Source organism: Budorcas taxicolor, chromosome 8 (assembly GCF_023091745.1).
Source record: "Budorcas taxicolor isolate Tak-1 chromosome 8, Takin1.1, whole genome shotgun sequence".
Taxonomy (NCBI): domain Eukaryota; kingdom Metazoa; phylum Chordata; class Mammalia; order Artiodactyla; family Bovidae; genus Budorcas; species Budorcas taxicolor.
Window position 1 is genome coordinate 25,987,191 of NC_068917.1, and position 17,499 is coordinate 26,004,689.

General features: G+C 43.4%; 1 protein-coding gene and 1 pseudogene across 1 annotated transcript; both read right to left on the minus strand.

Moving 5' to 3' along the window:
• Window positions 1-1,500: 1,500 nt before the first annotated feature.
• On the minus strand, window positions 1,501-2,061 carry LOC128052640 (interferon beta-2-like). Its single transcript, XM_052645223.1, has one exon. The coding sequence runs from the start codon at window positions 2,059-2,061 to the stop codon at window positions 1,501-1,503; it is 561 nt and encodes a 186-aa protein (XP_052501183.1).
• Window positions 2,062-8,774: 6,713 nt separating this feature from the next.
• LOC128052251 (interferon omega-1-like) lies at window positions 8,775-9,456 on the minus strand (annotated as a pseudogene).
• Window positions 9,457-17,499: the final 8,043 nt, after the last annotated feature.

The window sequence follows — 17,499 nt, forward strand, 5'->3', positions numbered from 1 at the left end:
AATCGGCTTGGGGCGGTGGCACCGCGGTGTGGACAGAGTTAAACCCGGCGATGGCGGTGAGACTGTGAGAGATGGGACGGTGGGAGGACCTTGAGCACAAAGCCGAGCCAGGGGGAGTCAGTGAGGCTATAGGCTTAGAGCCATTTTGGACAACGTGAGAAACAGCCAAGGCGATGAGACTGGCTATGGGACCCTGGGAGTGCGTTGCAGCCAGAGGAGAAGTCAGCGGTGGTCAGGAGACAAATAAGCATGGGACGGTTTGGGGGACTTTCTGTGGATGAGAAGGAACGCGGCCACCACCTGGGTCAGGGACCAAAGAAGTGTGTGCCCCTGGAATGCTCTGGAATTTTCAGGGTCTTTCAAGGATTCGGCCTTGAAGTTGGGGAGTAAGTGTTGAATAGCTGAAAACTAGGAATATTTTTAAAAGCACAGCACTTTGTTTGAATTAATTTTATATTGAATTATATAGTTATTTTAAAAGAAATATTTCACATATCCAATTTTACAATAAATTTATAGAAGATATTTTAACTATTAAGCATAGAATATTAAAATATATTTTGTATATAACAGTAGCATTTTATTCAACTTTATTTAAACTATATTTTCTGTGTACTAAAACAAGTATTTAATATCGTTTTACTTTTCTATCTTTTATGGATGTAAATTTAATATTTCCAAGATCACTTTTCACTTATTTTTAATTGAGTGAATTAGCATGTTTGACAATTTCTAATGACTCTCATGACAGTCTTAAGTAATTTTCAACTCATGTTCCTGAAACCTCTTTCTGAGGACTACATTGCTGGAAATAAGGGTTGGAGTGTACAAGTAAGTGAGAACGTTTAGAAGGTCGGAATTTTTCATTTACTTTAGTAAGAATTTTATAAATTAAGTGGAATTTGCCCAAATTTTATTGGCATAAAGAAGGCTTACTTTGTAAGACTCTCAAATGTAAGGTGGTGGTGTACATTTTCCCCCAACTGAAAAAAAAAAAAAAAGAAAAAAGCCCATATCATATAGAGGGGCCCTCCGGCATGAGGTACATTTAAAGATGTCTGGTACATTTAAAGATGTGAACAAGACAAGCGTGGGTACTGTGTGGATACATGGAGAGCGTGCATATAACTCGGACATTCCACAGGGCTTCCTTGTATTTTAAATTCCTCAAAGGCAGGGGCCAGAAACTCGACTACTCTGCAGGCTTGTTTTGCAATGAATGCCTCCAAGGTGCTCTGCAATTTTTAATATGTGTTGTCACAAAAATCAAGTTGACATTGAAACTGCCATGTTGACCTTTGTTTCATAAATAATTTATTTCTCATATAAAAGTTTAAATAAATAAATAATGCATAAATCAATTTAAAAACAACTTAGTCTTTAACTAACTGTCCATTGAAATCAGTGCATTGCATCATCATTTACTTCAAGACCCTCTGCTGGCTGGAGTCTCACCTCAAAGTCACATTGTCCCTTCCCAGAGCCACAAGTGGGAGATGTTCAGTCCCGGAGGGAACCTGTTAGGCTCTTCAGGAAAGAAAAGTTCCTGAGCAATTGCACTTGCACGACTGCCCAGGCACACCTGTTGTGCTCCTTGGAATTGAGGTACTGCCCGAGGGTGAAGTAATATTTCTTCAGGCGAAGAATGGTCGTGTCTCCCATAGTGGAGGTTTGCTTCTGCATTATTTCCTTCTGGATTGGCTCCAGACGATTCATCTGCCCATAGAGTTCCTCAAGGAGGTGCTCAATGATGGTGTCAGACCAGCCAGTGCTGGAGAAGTCTCTGGTGAGAATATTGAAGATGTGCTGGAGCATCTCATACATGACCAATACGGCATCTTCCTTCTGGAACTGCTGTGCTTGCTTCATCTCCTCAGGCATCTGGAAGTCCATCCTGAACTCGAGGCAATGTTGAGGAGTTGCAGGTAACTGCCACAGGAGGTTCTGACACACCTCAAGGCTCCGCTCTTGTTGGAATCGAAGCAAGCTGTAGCACCTGCAAAGAGCTGTGGTGGAGAGACACAGCAGGACAACCATCTGGAGGAGGCACCGGTAGGTCATGGTGAAATCAGGCCCAGGGCTGCCTGTTCTGCTAGTAGGTGCTGAAGCTGAGTCTTCAAGAGTTTGCAGAGTGAATGTCCTTCCTCCTTGAGTGTGGCCTACTTATACAGGGTGGCCCTCCATTCTTACTATTTGAGAGGAATTTCCCACTTTCAGGTCTCCCTTTCAGTTTTCCCATGTCATTTGAATTATTAGTTGCCTCTAAAACTCTTTTTCTTTATGCTCCTTGCTATTTTAATTTATATATACCATGGGGAAAAAAGATATAGAAACTGAGAATTTCTAATGTTTGTAAAGTTTCAATGAATTGCTGAATGTTAAAGAAAAATATAAGCCACATCTTTTGAACTTGATTATTACAGGATTCGTTCATTTCAAAAGATTTTTCTTTTTTTTCTTTTCATATTATGAGATTTGTGGAGAGGGGGCCTTGTTTGTAAGAGTTTTCTTTTTCATAAGAATTAGGTTTCATTCTCAAATCTGCTATTACCAAACATTAATACTTGCAGTTTATGATTTTAACAAAGGCACCTATTTTTGTCTCTCTACAATAGAGTGATGTTCCTAGAGGGGTGGGAGAGGTTCCAGAGGGAGGGGAGATATGTATACCTGTGGCTGATTCATGTTGCTATATGGCAGAAACCAACACAATACTGTAAAGCAATTATCATTCACTTAACTAAATATATTTAAATAAAAAGAAAAAATAATGTATATAAAAAACAAAATAGAATGTTGTTAAACTAAGTTGTTCTGAATTGTTTTGGAGGCCTTAGTCATAAGGAGCAAGACATCACATAATGTTATCAACCTTGTTGTTTTTCAGTCGCTAAGTCAGGTCTGACTTTTTGTGACCCCATGGGATGCAGAATGCCAGGCTTCCCTGTCCTTCAGTACCTCCCGGAGTTTGTTCAAACTCATTATCACTTCATGGTAAATAGATGGGGAAACAATGGAAAGAGTGACAGACTTTCTTTGCTTGGGCTCCAAAATCAGTGCAGATGGTGACTGCAGCTAGGAAATTAAAAGACCACTTCTTTTTATATGAATGTGCAATTTAAATTTTTCTGGAGGCCACATCAAAAGAGTAAACAGAAAAAAGATAATTTTAACAGTATATTTGACTTAACAATATTTCTAAATGTTATCATTGCAACATAAACCAATACAAAATTAGTAGTGAGATAGTTACATTCTTCTTTTTCATAGTGCCTTCAAAATAGAGTACATGGTGTTAGTCATAGTACAGCTCAGGCTGGACTAGACAAGTGCTCAGCTGGCCACATGGGGTTGTCGGCTCCATGGTAACCAACACAGCTCAAGCTGGAGGGAGCAGTACGAAAACAAGATCAATATTAAAAATCAACCACTTTTTTTATATGAGCAATTAAAAGTTGGAAAATGACATTTAAAAATGATACCATTGACAATAACATAAAGTGTCTACTACTGAGAAACTGTCATAGCCAGAGGTGGCTAAGAAGACATGGCAATTAAAGGTAACGGGGCATCCTAAATGACATCCCAGAAGAGAAAAAGAACATTAGGTAAAAGATGAAGGAGATCTGGGAATTCCCTGGAGACCTAGTGGTTGGGACTCTATGCTTTCAGGGCAGGAGGCCCAAGTTCCATCCCTGGTCAGAGAACTAAGATCCCACAAGTCTCAGAACCAAAAATAAGAAAATAAATAAAAAGTTGCTACAACCAGAGTGTGTGTGTGAGGGGGCCGCGTGGGGAGAGGGAGAGGCATTAGGAGCTCTTCATAAAGTATAGACTGGGTAATTTTTAATAATAGTTTGTGACTGGACTGGCTCTTTGTGGCAGCAGGCGGGCTTTCTCCAGTTGGAGCAAGCGTGGCTGCTCTCTAGCTGAGCTGCTCAGGCTTCTCCCTGCAGAGCTCTCTCCTGCTGCAGAGCACAGACTCCAGGGCCCAGCTCAGTAGTTGTGGGGCACAGGTGCAGGGGCCTCACAGCACACGTCATCCTCCCTGAGCGGGGCTGGAACCCAGGTCCCCTGCACTGGCAGGTGAGTTCTTAACCACTGGCCCGCCAGGGAAGCCCTAGACTTTAATCCTTTGGAATATAACATTGACAGGCCCAATACCTTCCCTTTTGGCCTCTAAGGACAAGTGTATAATTGAAATTTGATTCAGATTAGATGGCCAGAAACTAATGAAGAATCAAAGGTTTCTCTGTTACATTGAGATTGTCTTTTTTTCCATCTTGATCATCAATAAGGATTAAGCAACTTGCCGAACTAATTCTTCTTCTGGGTGAGCAAAAGACATGCAAGCATGTGATGAGGTGGTCAGCATGCGTGAGAAGGGAATACAGAGTCTACAATAGAGACTGCCAAGGTCACCTCCTACTGCGACTCACAGTGTCTGTCATTTAGTGAGCAAGTATTTAGCAAATGTTTCTTAACCACTTCATGAACAAAAGAAGCAAATGCTGCCAATTTAGAGCGTGTCTTCCCACCTTCGAGCTGCGGCCTCGCTTTCAACCTCTCTCAGCACCTGAGGCTGAATCCGCCCAGGCTGGGGCTGCCCAGAGCCCCTTCTCAGGCCTCCCACCTGGTGTGGAGAGGGACAATGTGCAGAGCAATCTAAGTGCTCCTGGTTGTAGTCTTCTCTCTTGCCCTTTCTCACACCCTGGACATCTTGTCAAAAGTCTTGGATTGACTCATGCAATTTTTTTCTAGCTCACTTCAGGATGCAGCTGGAACTAGAACCTTGGCTGAAGGCCTCTTTGCCTAGCTCTCCTAACACCTCCAGAATATACCCACCCAGAAGATCCCACACTGTGCACCCCTGTCACTCTCAGAGTGCTCCCATCTGAGGGTCAATGGCCCAGGACCAGGCAGGAACAGCGCAGGCCTTGTTTTCACTGTTTCCTGCCAGGACCCACTGCTGCTGGACACTCAGACTGGCCCTTTCAGAACATGCCCATCTGCATCAAGCCTGCATTTACTTCAGATCCCAGGCCGTTCTCTGACCTGGACTTTAATTGTCAAAATCACTATCAGGGGTGCAGTGAGTCAGGCTAACCCAAGGTTGAGAAAACGGTTAAAAGGGACAACACATTGGCTGCAGCTGCTGAACAAGCCTTAGAGGCCCCCCTCTGCTGACACGTGAGCAAGTCCCACTGTGTGGGTTCTGGGTTAGTTTCCTGTCTCTGAGGCAGTTTCTGAATCTTCCTTAAAGTGAAACAGCCCAAAGCAAAGCCATCTACATACTCAAAACCAGCAAGTGACTTGTGTTTTTTACATCCTCAGAGATTGCGTCATGAACCCCAGAAGGCAAAAATAGCAAGGAAGTTGATGCAACAAGTGAAAGGGAAACTAAATGCAAGCTGCCAAAAGGGATTTCAGGATCCAGCCTGGGAATCCCCTCTGGCCTGGTCTCCTGGCTGAGTTGAGTGCTCAGAGCAGAGGATCCTCCTGACTGCCTGCCAGATGCTGTCTTCCTGACTGATTCTCTGAGGTCCTAAACTCTAGGAGGACCAAGAATCCAGTGAGGGTGGGGGTGAGTCTTGTGGACAGCTGGCCTGTGTGCCACATAGGAATGTTTCTGTCTAGAACTCTGGGTATTGTTGCAACCTTCTTGGCCTCCTCATCCCAGTGAAAGGCTATTTCTCTTCTCACTCGGGGGTGGGTGAGCTGCAGAAATGTGTCTCTGAACAGCTCTCTGGGAACTGCTTCATCTTCCTGACCACAGATCCAGAACCTCAGGAAATAATCTTCTAACCAGATTCAAATAAAACAGTTAATATGTAAGGAGCACTTGGGAAGTGTTTGGTACCATTCTGAGAATGTGCTATAAATTAAGGCAATTAATCTTACCACACTTTCAAGACAAGTTATTATGATTATCTTAGTTTTGCAGTTAACACATAAGGCAGCGATTTATAACTAGCAATCCATTTTTATGTACTGCTGCTGCTAATGAAGAAAAATCTCAAAGATCTTTTTGCAAGGGACCTGCCTCTTGAGAAACATATATGCAGGTCAGGAAGTAACAGTTAGAACTGGACATGAAACAACAGACTGGTTCCAAATAGGAAAAGGAGTGCGTCAAGGCTGTATATTGTCACCCTGCTCATTTAACTTATATGCAGAGAACATCATGAGAAACGCTGGGCTGGAAGAAGCACAAGCTGGAATCAAGATTGCGGGGAGAACTCTCAATAACCTCAGATATGCAGATGACACCACCCTTATGGCAGAAGGTGAAGAGGAACTCAAAAGCCTCTTGATGAAAGTGAAAGAGGAGAGTGAAAATGTTGGCTTAAAGCTCAACATTCAGAGAATGAAGATCATGGCATCTGGTCCCATCACTTCATGGGAAATAGATGGGGAAACAGTGGAAACAGTGTCAGACTTTATTTTTGGGGGGCTCCAAAATCACTGCAGATGGTGATTGCAGCCATGAAATTAAAAGATGCTTACTCGTTGGAAGTAAAGTTATGACCAACCTAGATAGCATATTGAAAAGCAGAGACATTACTTTGCCAACAAACGTCCGTCTAGTCAAGGCTATGGTTTTTCCTGGGGTCATGTATGGATGTGAGAGTTGGACTGTGAAGAAGGCTGAGCGCTGAAGAATTTGTGCTTTTGAACTGTGGTGTTGGAGAAGACTCTTGAGAGTCCCTTGGACTGCAAGAAGATCCAACCAGTCCATTCTGAAGGAGATCAGCCCTGGAATTTCTTTGGAGGGAATGATGCTGAAGCTGAAACTCTAGTACTTTGGCCACCTCATGCGAAGAGTTGACTCATTGGAAAAGACTCTGATGCTGGGAGGGATTGGGGGCAGGAGGAGAAGGGGATGACAGAGGATGAGATGGCTAGATGGCATCTCTGACTCGATGGACATGAGTTTGAGTGAACTCCCGGAGTTGGTGATGGACAGGGAGGCCTGGCATGCTGCGATTCATGGGATTGCAAAGAGTCGGACACGACTGAGCGACTGAACTGAACTGAACTGATAAATAAATAAGAAACTGAAGTATATGAGAAATGGATATAAATGTATATTTATATGGTATACATTAGTATGTCCATATGTATAGATTTGTTAACTACATATGAAAATGTCTAGAAGGATACCCATTAAATTGTTAATGGTATAGGATTACAGTGAATCCTCCAAGAAGTCAAGGGTAGGCATTCCTTTGTATGAATTATTTAAAAGTTTAGTGATGACATGTGTGTTTAATATATATAAATAAGCTTAAGAAACCCTTTTACTTCTTTAGAGTCATATTGATCATGGCAGCTACTGGTTCTCACATCTCTTAGCTGTCTCTGCATTCCCCAGCCTGCCTTGGTCTTCTTGCCTCCATTTGAACAGTTTAGGAAGACTGTTTTCTCAGGAGTGGCCAAGTGTAGAAAACTTCCTCTCCCTTCCTCACCCTACTCCAGGATCCTAGACTCCACACATGCAGATTGACCTCCCATGATGGATGTGCTGCTGCTGCTGCTGCTAAGTCGCTTCAGTCGTGTCCGACTCTGTGCGACCCCGTAGACGGCAGCCCACCAGGCTCCCCCGTCGCCAGTGATTCTCACTGTCCTGATGATTTCTGCCAGGAGCGCTTGATGCCTCTTGTGTGATTTGGACTCATTGAATCCAAACAGTAATTGTATGAAAACCACTCTTACTGTCCTCATATTAAAGATGAGGAAACTGACCTGTTGTGTTTGTGAGACTTTTCAGGGTCACACTGTTGGTAAATAGCACAGCTGGGATTCAGAGGTTTTGGAATTTCGAGAACTCTCCTCTCACTTGGGCTCTCTTCCTGTGGCTTCCACTCTGACTACACCATGCAGCTAGAAACCAGCACAGAACAGAGCTCGTGTGTGGAGGCAGTGAAGTTACTGTGGAAGGGAGTGAATTGCTCAGTAAGGCAGTCCTGAGGAGAAGGCGGGAGAGAGAGTAACAGGAGTCAGGAGCAGCCAGTCAGCAGGGTGTGTCCTCAGCTTTCCCGCAGGAGGTGACTGCTTCCCTCACATATGTACATCAACCAGTCTTTAACGAGTGGGGATAAATTAGTTACGCCTGTGACATCGAGACTAGCCATTTTCTACAATTCATAATCTCCTTTCTACCTTTTTTCTCTTTGGCACCCTCCACAGCTTATAGGATCTCAGTTCCTCAACCAAGGCTCCCTGGACGAAAAACTCCGAGTCCTAAGAACTGCACCACAGAAGATTCTCAGAATTCCGCCTTTTGACAGACATTTGTTAGAAAGTGATAGAACTGTTTCACCATATAAAGTGAACAAATACCATTTTGTGATAGGTATTTGAAGACAAAATAAGGATTTAGGTTTTCAAAATCAAAACTCGAGAAATTTATTGTGATAACTATTTAATAAATAAACCAAATAACAATTTTAATAAAATAGAGAAATATATCTTCTAAATTTTAATACAATGTAAACATACACATTTTTATATGAAAATATAAATATGATGAGATAAAATATTCCATTACCTAAATAAATAAAGAATAAATAAATAACATCAGGGCAGTCATAGCTTATCGATTGATACCCCTGCAGTTGATTTTTTTTATATCTATGTGCTTATTACTACAGACATGTATCGGCTGAGTTAATTCCACACATTTGGTGGCTAAAGCAGAATTCATAGTCTTCTGAAATGACCCCAGGTGAGTATACAAGGATGATGCGGCATCTTAGTCAGTGAGAGTCATGTCAAGGTGAGCTCAGGTCTCCATCCATCATTCTTAACCTTTCTTGCAAGCTGGCTGATGAAGACAAGGATCTCATGATTTCCACTCTGACGGTTTCCCAGGCGCAGTCGCTGTATTCCTTCTCTTTCAGGTAGACATGGATGCCCTGGAAGTACCTCTTCACAGCCAGTGTGGGGCCCGTCCTTCCCAGGGCAGAGTCTTCTTCTCCCATCACCTGCCCAAGGCAGGCGTCCAAGTCATCCAGCTGCTGATGGAGTCCAGTGCGGAGCTGCTCCAGGAGGGTGGTGTCCCAGGCAGCAGACGAGCGCTCTGTGTGGAAGAGGTTGAAGCTCTGCTGGAGCATCTCATGGAGCACAGAGATGGCCTGGGCCTCCTGGAGCTGGCCGCCCTCCACCATCTCCTGGGGAAAAGCGAAGTCTTTTCTGTCCTGCAGACAGAAGCGAGGGGAGAGTCTCCTCATTTGGCCCAGGAGCATTAGGTTCTTCCTGCCAACCAGCATGTGGTTCTGGGCCAGGTCACAGCCCAGGGATCCTCCTGGGGCGTAGCTGACCAACACGAGGGCCATGAGTAGAGAGAGCACGAAGGCCATGGGGAAGATGCGGCTGCTGCTGGGCTGGCTGAGACGGCGTCTGAGAGAACCTTGAGGTAGGTTCTCTGATGCCAGGCTTTCTAAGTGAGGCCATTAAATAGGGAACATGGTAATTTTCATTTTCTAATCATTCTATGCACTTTTACTTCCTTTTTCGGTTTTCTGTTACGTATTCTCAATACAGTCAAAGAAATGTTCTTCCTTGTAGACTATTAATTTTGCCTTTTCCTAGTCACTTCAGATGTGCCCATCCAAATGGATGTTTTTCAATCAAATGAGAAAGGACTTTCTCTTAAGTCAGGATTGATGGACATGTGTAATTACACACGTTACCACCCTTTATCTCTCATGCATAAGTGTTGCTCTCCTCTCATCCATGAACGTATTTTTGGCTCACTCTGAAGCTCCATTTTTCCCTCTTAGGTTCCTTAGGAAGCCAGGCTCTGTCTGCTCTATGGATTCCGTATATAAGGGATTTACCAGATCAGTCTGGCAGTTAAGCTCTTGGAAACAAATGATGAGTTTTCTTTAGTGTTTGATTTAGAGAAGAGGCTGATTATTACCAGTCCTTGAAGTCCTCCCACATTTCTCTTCCTTCTAGAACAGGTTCCTGCAGATCCCTGCCCTTCAGGGAACCATGAGGGCAGGACTATTACAGACATCACCCTTCTTTCCACCATTTTCTTACTGGAGACCTGTCGTCCTCCACAGACTGGGGCAGTACCCCCACCAGAATCCTGGTACTTCTCGGGGAACATGGGTGAGGAGACTCTACATCCAGGATAATTGTATTTTCCCAGCAGCACCTCACTCACAAGGGAGAGATCACATGGAGCCACCCCTGTCTCTGGAGTGACAGAGTCCCCTTCCTCACCTGCTGGACTCTCTCCCTCCCTGAGGGCAGGCTCACCACATCCTGAGGACTCGAAAACCTCCTTTCTGTGGAGGGCTTATTGACTGGTTGGGAAAATAAATTGTCTTCCTGAAACCCCAACCTCTCCCCTGGAGTTTTTGTGTGAAGGACCCTAGTGCTCAGTGGTGACCTCTTCTTCTCCTGACCCGTGTCCTCAGGTGTCTAAAGTGTCAGCAGTGCTCAGATGCTGAGGGCAGAAGTGTGTTTGTGCAAGTTAGTGGAGGAGTTTCCAGCTGCAATTATTTTCCTTTTAGTAGATAAATAATATTTACTTTGCCAGGTATAGGTTTTATTATTCAACACTTTTACTTAAACTCTTCAACTCTTGTTCTGCTCAGAGTTTCTGAGGTGGAGGAAGGAGACTCAGTGATGGGGTTGTCTCTTATTGGAAGCTTATGTCTCAGAATCTAATGAGATTCGGTCATTGATTCAGGCAGTTGATTCTACTGGGCATCTCTGTTCCTCTGTTTCTGTCTCCTCTGAGATTGCAGGGCAGTGAGATCCGGGGCACTGGATCAGAAGAAATCGCCTTCTTTCCTTTACTCGAGTGTAATTTTTCATTTAAACATTTTATATACACACTTAGTGACTTATTGGACAATGTTGGTATTCCTGCCTCTGCTCTGGTTCTATTTCATGATGAGGTGAGAACAAGAAAGGGAAGTAAAGAAGCCAGAGAGGTTGCATCTCTTTCACTTTCAAGATGTTAGATTTCTTTTTTGTTTCTCTTTGCAACTTTCCTAGAAAGTAAACTTCCTCAGTTGTTTTGTGGGGAAGAAGAAGACAAGGGAAAGTCTCAATGTCCTGATATGAAAGAAGGGAAGGGGTTTTCCCCTGAGGTAATGATGTATTATTCTGAGTTAGCAAACTGCAGTGCAGCACAGCTGGGGAGCAGACTGTGGCAGAGGGGAAGGATGAGGCCAATATGAACAACAGAAAGACTGGGACAGGGCTGCTTCTTACAGAAGCTCAATGAAGGCCAAGTCTTGGGTCAGTTGCCTGCTCTCAGCTTTGTAAGACCAGCTAGCTGATTTTCCTTTCCTTTAATCCACATGTCATCAGTATAAGCAGAGAAGGAAGAGACACGGGCACTCAGAACCCCATTTGCTAGAACACAAACCCTTTCTGGCAGGGTATAGGAGATCAGCCTTGCCTAGCATCTGTGTGGTTGATAAATCCATTTGGGTAATGAGAAGACGCTTCGAAAACACTAGAATGACAGGGAATGAAATGATTCCAAAAGATCCTGATCTTAATCTGGGTAACAGTAAAATTATGATATTAAAGTAATAGCTGAATTTTATTGATTGCTAAAATTAAAAGACGCTTACTCCTTGGAAGGAAAGTTATGAGCAACCTAGATAGCATATAGAAAAGCAGAGACATGACTTTGTCAACAAACGTCCGTCTAGTCAAGGCTATGGTTTTTCCAGTAGTCATGTATGGATGTGAGAGTTGGACTGTGAAGAAGGCTGAGCGCTGAAGAACTGATACTTTTGAACTGTGGTGTTGGAGAAGACTCTTGAGAGTCTCATGGCCTGCAAGGAGATCCAACAAGTCCATTCTAAAGATCATTCCTGGGTGTTCTTTGGAAGGAATGATGCTAAAGCTGAAACTCTAATACTTTGGCCAACTCATGCGAAGATGTGACTCATTGGAGAAGACTCTGATGCTGGGAGGGATTGGGGGCAGGAGGAGAAGGGGACGACAGAAGATGAGATGGCTGGATGGCATCACCGAGTCGATGGACATGAGTTTGAGTGAACTCCGGGAGTTGGTGATGGAAAGGGAGACCTGGTGTGCTGCAGTTCATTGGGTCGCAGAGAGTCGGACACGACTGAGCGACTGAACTGAACTGAGCTGTACCCTAACAATCTCCCTAATATTCCAGTTTGTGATAGGGTCATATTGATGGGTTGGGTTTCTGCAGGTTTTTTAAGAATTTTAAAAATACTTATTTTATGTCCTTATTTGACAGGGCCACGTCTTAGTTGAAGCATGCTGGATCTTGGATCTTCCTTGCTTCATGCAGGATTTTTACTTGGGCCATGGGAAGTCTTGCTTGCCACATGCAGGATCTAGTTCCCTGACCAGAAATCCAACTCAGGCTCCCTGCTGTGGGAGCATGGAGTCCTGGCCACTGGACCATCAGGGAGTCTCGAGGGGTAGGGTTTCGATATATGAATTTGGGGAACACACACACATTCAGTCTGTGACATGGTAATAAGAAGATACCAAGGTATTTGGCAAGGATTCCTTAGGATGTATTTCATTCTTGGTATTTATTTGAGGAGAAAGAACACATTCCCTGATGCTACCCTCACTTTTTATGGCATTTCCATCCTGGATTGTTTACTCATTAAATGTTATAAATGGTATACTGTGAACCTAATTACCAAGGACCTACCAGGCTTCCCTGGTGGCTCAGATGGTAAAGAATCTGCCTGCAATGCAGGAGACCAGGGTTCAATCCCTGAGTCGGGAAGATCCCCTGGAGAAAGAAATGGTAACCCACTCCAGTATTCCTGCTTGGAGAATTCCATAGGCAGAGGAGCCTGACAGGCTACAGTTCACGCGGTCACCAAATGTCAGACTTGACTGAGCCACTAACACTTTCACCAGACAAATTCCCCAGACACTCAGTCTTCATCAAAAATGACAGTGACAACAGCTACAAATTCCTTAGCCTCTAAAGGGACTCACTTAATCCTTCCAACATAGTGAAATGAGTTAATATTCTCCTCTCCAAGAGCCCCCTGCTAAGACTTTATGTGAATGAACTAATCTAATAATGAATGTCAGATTCCAAACTCCCTATCCACAGCATAAACACCTGAGCACACTGCATGTACTGAACTCTCACTTATTTCCCTCTTTTGCTTCTAACACAAGCTGTCCCTTTGTTGTTTCATACCTCAGTGTTACAAATCTCTTATTTCCATTAATGTCTCCCTCCAAATTCTCGATAAGCTGAGTGATTTAAAAAGTATCCTGATTATTTTGTATAAGAGGCAAACTGAAATTATCAAGTGGTAGTTATTACTGAGAGTCTAACTGTGCTTGACAAAATTAATAATTCTAATAATTATAAAATAATCGCATTTAACTGTCCAAGAGGACTCAGAGATTGTTAAGTGATCCTCACCATAAAATTGAGATACATGATGGACAAGATCCTTGAGTGATGACCCCTGCTCAGATTGGATTACAAACGTTTCAGTGAATCCTCTGTAGAAAACTGCAAGCTGATGGTACTTGTGGCTCTAGGTAAAGCATACTTGCTGCTACCAAATTACCTGAATATGGGAAATGACTGGAAGAATAGAAGACGACGTCCGGACAGAAATCTGCCTGATACTGTGACCCTCCAGTGGGAAGGAAGACTTGGGGACAAGACTGAGACTTAAAGGCGCCCCAGGGGAAAAAGAAAATTATTTCATTCACTATTAATATAAAAGGTAAATTTCTCCTGTAATGTTAATTGTCTGAAAAATCTTTTAAAATATATACATCTTAAACTCACATCAAGTTGAAATATTTTCCTTATGCCACAACAGTACTTGTAAGTTGCTGGCTTTAATGGAAGCAAAATCATCAGTAATGTTTTCAAAATTGCTACTTTGTATATATCTGTCTTCACTGAGGGAATGCCATATTTCACCAATTATGACCCAGTCAGTTCAGTTCAGTTCAGTTCATTTCAGTTGCTCAGTTGTGTCTGACTCTTTGCGACCCCATGAATTGCAGCACTCCAGGTCTCCCTGTCCATCACCAACTCCCGGAGTTCACTCAAACTCACGTCCCTCGAGTCAGTGATGCCATCCAGCCATCTCATCCTCTGTCGTCCCCTTCTCCTCCTGCCCCCAATCCCTCCCAGCATCAGAGTCTTTTCCAATGAGTCAACTCTTCCCATGAGGTGGCCAAAGTACTGGAGTTTCAGCTTTAGCATCATTCTTTCCAAAGAACACCCAGGACTGATCTCCTTTAGAATGGACTGGTTGGATCACAATTGGAGTCCATGGGACTCTCAAGAGTCTTCTCCAGCACCACAGTTCAAAATAATCAATTCTCCAGCACTCAGGTTTGTTCAGAATCCAGCTCTCACATCCATACATGACCACTGGAAAAACCATAGCCTTGACTAGATGGACCTTTGTTGGCAAAGTAATGTCTCTGCTTTTGAATATGCCATCTAGGTTGGTCATAACTTTCCTTCCGAAGAGTAAGCATCTTTTAATTTCATGGCTGCAGTCACCATCTGCAGTGATTTTGGAGCCCAAAAATGTAAAGTCTGACACTCTTTCCACTGTTTCCCCATCTATTTCCCATGAAGTGATGGGACCAGATGCCATGATCTTCGTTTTCTGAATGTTGAGTTTTAAGCCAACTTTTCCCTCTCCTCTTTCACTTTCATCAAGAGGCTTTTTAGTTCCTCTTCACTTTCTGCCATAAGGGTGGTGTCATCTGCATATCTGAGGTTATTGATATTTCTCTCAAATAACAAATCTCAACTAACAAATTCCTTTTTCCTCTCATGTCTTTTCATCAGGAATCATCTATTAAACATCCATTTTTTTATGTCGTCAGTTTTTCATTGGAGAGTTTCATTAACTTTTTCGAAATGTCAAATCATATGGATTAGGTGCTTAAACACGTGCAATCAAAATGCTTTTGATTTCAGCATAATGTGTGCTCAGTAGGTACCAGCTGTGAACTAGGCAGTTGGGTATATGATTCCAGCATGCGTCTTCGAAAGGCATCACCATCAAGACAGATTTTTAAAGCCCTGAAAACTAGAGCAGATCATGACCTAGTTCATGAGTTTGACCGGAAAACAGTTCTGGGCCCTGAACACAGGAAAACTACAAGTGTGTTTGTCACAAGTGAAACTCAGACTGGATACCAGCCAGATGGCAGGAGTGCAGGGTGAGTGTGGAGCCTGGGATCTGCTTGAGGACCTTGCAATCTGTGTGTTTCTAGCTGGAGATCACGGAGTTTGAACAAAAATGAACTATGAACTCCTTGGCTATTTCAAGTCCTGAAAGATGAATCTGTGAAAGTGCTGCACTCAACATGCCAGCAAATTGGGAAAACTCAGCAGTGGCTACAGGACTGAAAAGGTCAGTTTTCATTCTAATCCCAAAGAAAGGCAATGCCAAAGAATTCTCAAACTACCAAACACTTTTACTCATCTCACACGCTAGTAAAGTAATACTCAAAATTCTCCAATCCAGGCTTCAACAATATGTGAACTGTGAACTTCCTGATGTTCAAGCTGGTTTTAGAAAAGGCAGAGGAACCAGAGATCAAATTGCCAACATCTGCTGGATCATCGAAAAAGCAAGAGAATTCCAGAAAAACATCTATTTCTGTTTTATTGACTATGCCAAAGCCTTTGACTGTGTGGATCACAATAAACTGTGGAAAATTCTGAGAGAGATTGGAATACCAGACCACCTGACCTGCCTCTTGAGAGATCTGTATGCAGGTCAGGAAGCAACAGTTAGAACTGGACATGGAACAACGGACTGCTTCCAAATAGGAAAAGGAGTACGTCAAGGCTCTATGTATATTGTCACCCTTCTTATTTAACTTATATGCAGAGTTTCATCATGAGAAACGCTGGACTGGAAGAAACACAAGCTGGAATCAAGATTGCCAGGAGAAATATCAATAACCTCAGGTATGCATGACACCACCCTTATGGCAGAAAGTGAAGAGGAACTCAAAAGCCTCTTGATGAAAGTGAAAGAGGAGAGTGAAAAAGCTGGCTTAAAGCTCAATATTCAGAAAACGAAGATCATGGCATCCAGTCCCATCACTTCATGGGAAATAGATGGGGAAACAGTAGAAACAGTGTCAGACTTTATTTTGGGGGGCTCCAAAATCACTGCAGATGGTGACTGCAACCATGAAATTAAAAGACACTTACTCTTTGGAAGGAAAGTTATGACCAGCCTAGATAGCATATTCAAAAGCGGAGACATTACTTTGCCGACTAAGGTCCATCTAGTCAAGGCTATGGTTTTTCCTGTGGTCATGTATGGATGTGAAAGTTGGACTGTGAAGAAGGCTGAGCAACAAAAATTTGATGCTTTTGAACTGTGGTGTTGGAGAAGACTCTTGAGAGTCCCTTGGACTGCAAGGAGATCCAACCAGTCCATTCTGAAGGAGATCAGGCCTGGGATTTCTTTGGAAGGAAAGATGCTAAAGTGAAACTCCAGTACTTTGGCCACCTCATGTGAAGGGGTGACTCATTGGAAAAGACTCTGATGCTGGGAGGGATTGGGGGCAGGAGGAGAAGGGGACGACAGAGGATGAGATGGCTGGATGACATCAATGACTCGATGGAAATGAGTCTGTGTGAACTCTGGGATTTGGTGATGGACGGGGAGGCCTGGCGTGCTGCTATTCATGGGGTCGCAGAGAGTCGGACAGGACTGAGCGACTGAACTAAGCTGAACTGAACTTACCTGGGTAAAGTGACAATGCAAGAGCAGAGGGTTCATTGCCTATGGATCAGATTCACAGAAGAAACCTGCATTTTCAGTGGATATGACGGAGAAAGGCTGTCACCTACTCTAGCATACTGGTCTTAAAATGAAAGTCTCAGCTCCACAGCTCTTCTCAGTTCTACTCTGGGATGCTGGGGCTCCAGTTGTTTTCAGTACATTTCTCCTTTGCCTGCAGATTGCTTTTCTTTCAGAGTTCTCCAAACCGATTCCAAGAGATGGACGAGAAGGCTGGAGTATGACATGACAACCACCATCAATTAGGAAAAGGAAGACTAATGGTTGCTGCTAGATGCCATGTGTCACCAGTCAGATTGGCAAAATCTAAAAAGGATCATAAGATCCTGTTTTGGTCAATGTGTGAGAACATATAGGGACTTATATGGTCTTGAATATAGATTAATGTACCATTGTTATCATGGACAGTTGGCAGTATGCATGTGCAAGGTTTATGTGTTTTGACCAATAATATTGACTTCAAGGCCCCTTGTCAGAGAAAGACTCTCGCTTCCGTTATAAGACACCTGCATACACTTGTAGCAGTCTCTCCTCAAAGGCACTAATTTCTGAGAAGGACCGACTCTAGGAGGTGACACTGCCAGCACTTAGGGACTGAAGTCTTTATGGAAAACAACGAGGATCAAACCCAGGTCAGCCCAGGGCTGGAGAGCAGAACCTCGCACTGCATGGCCCTTGCTGTTTTCTTCCTGCC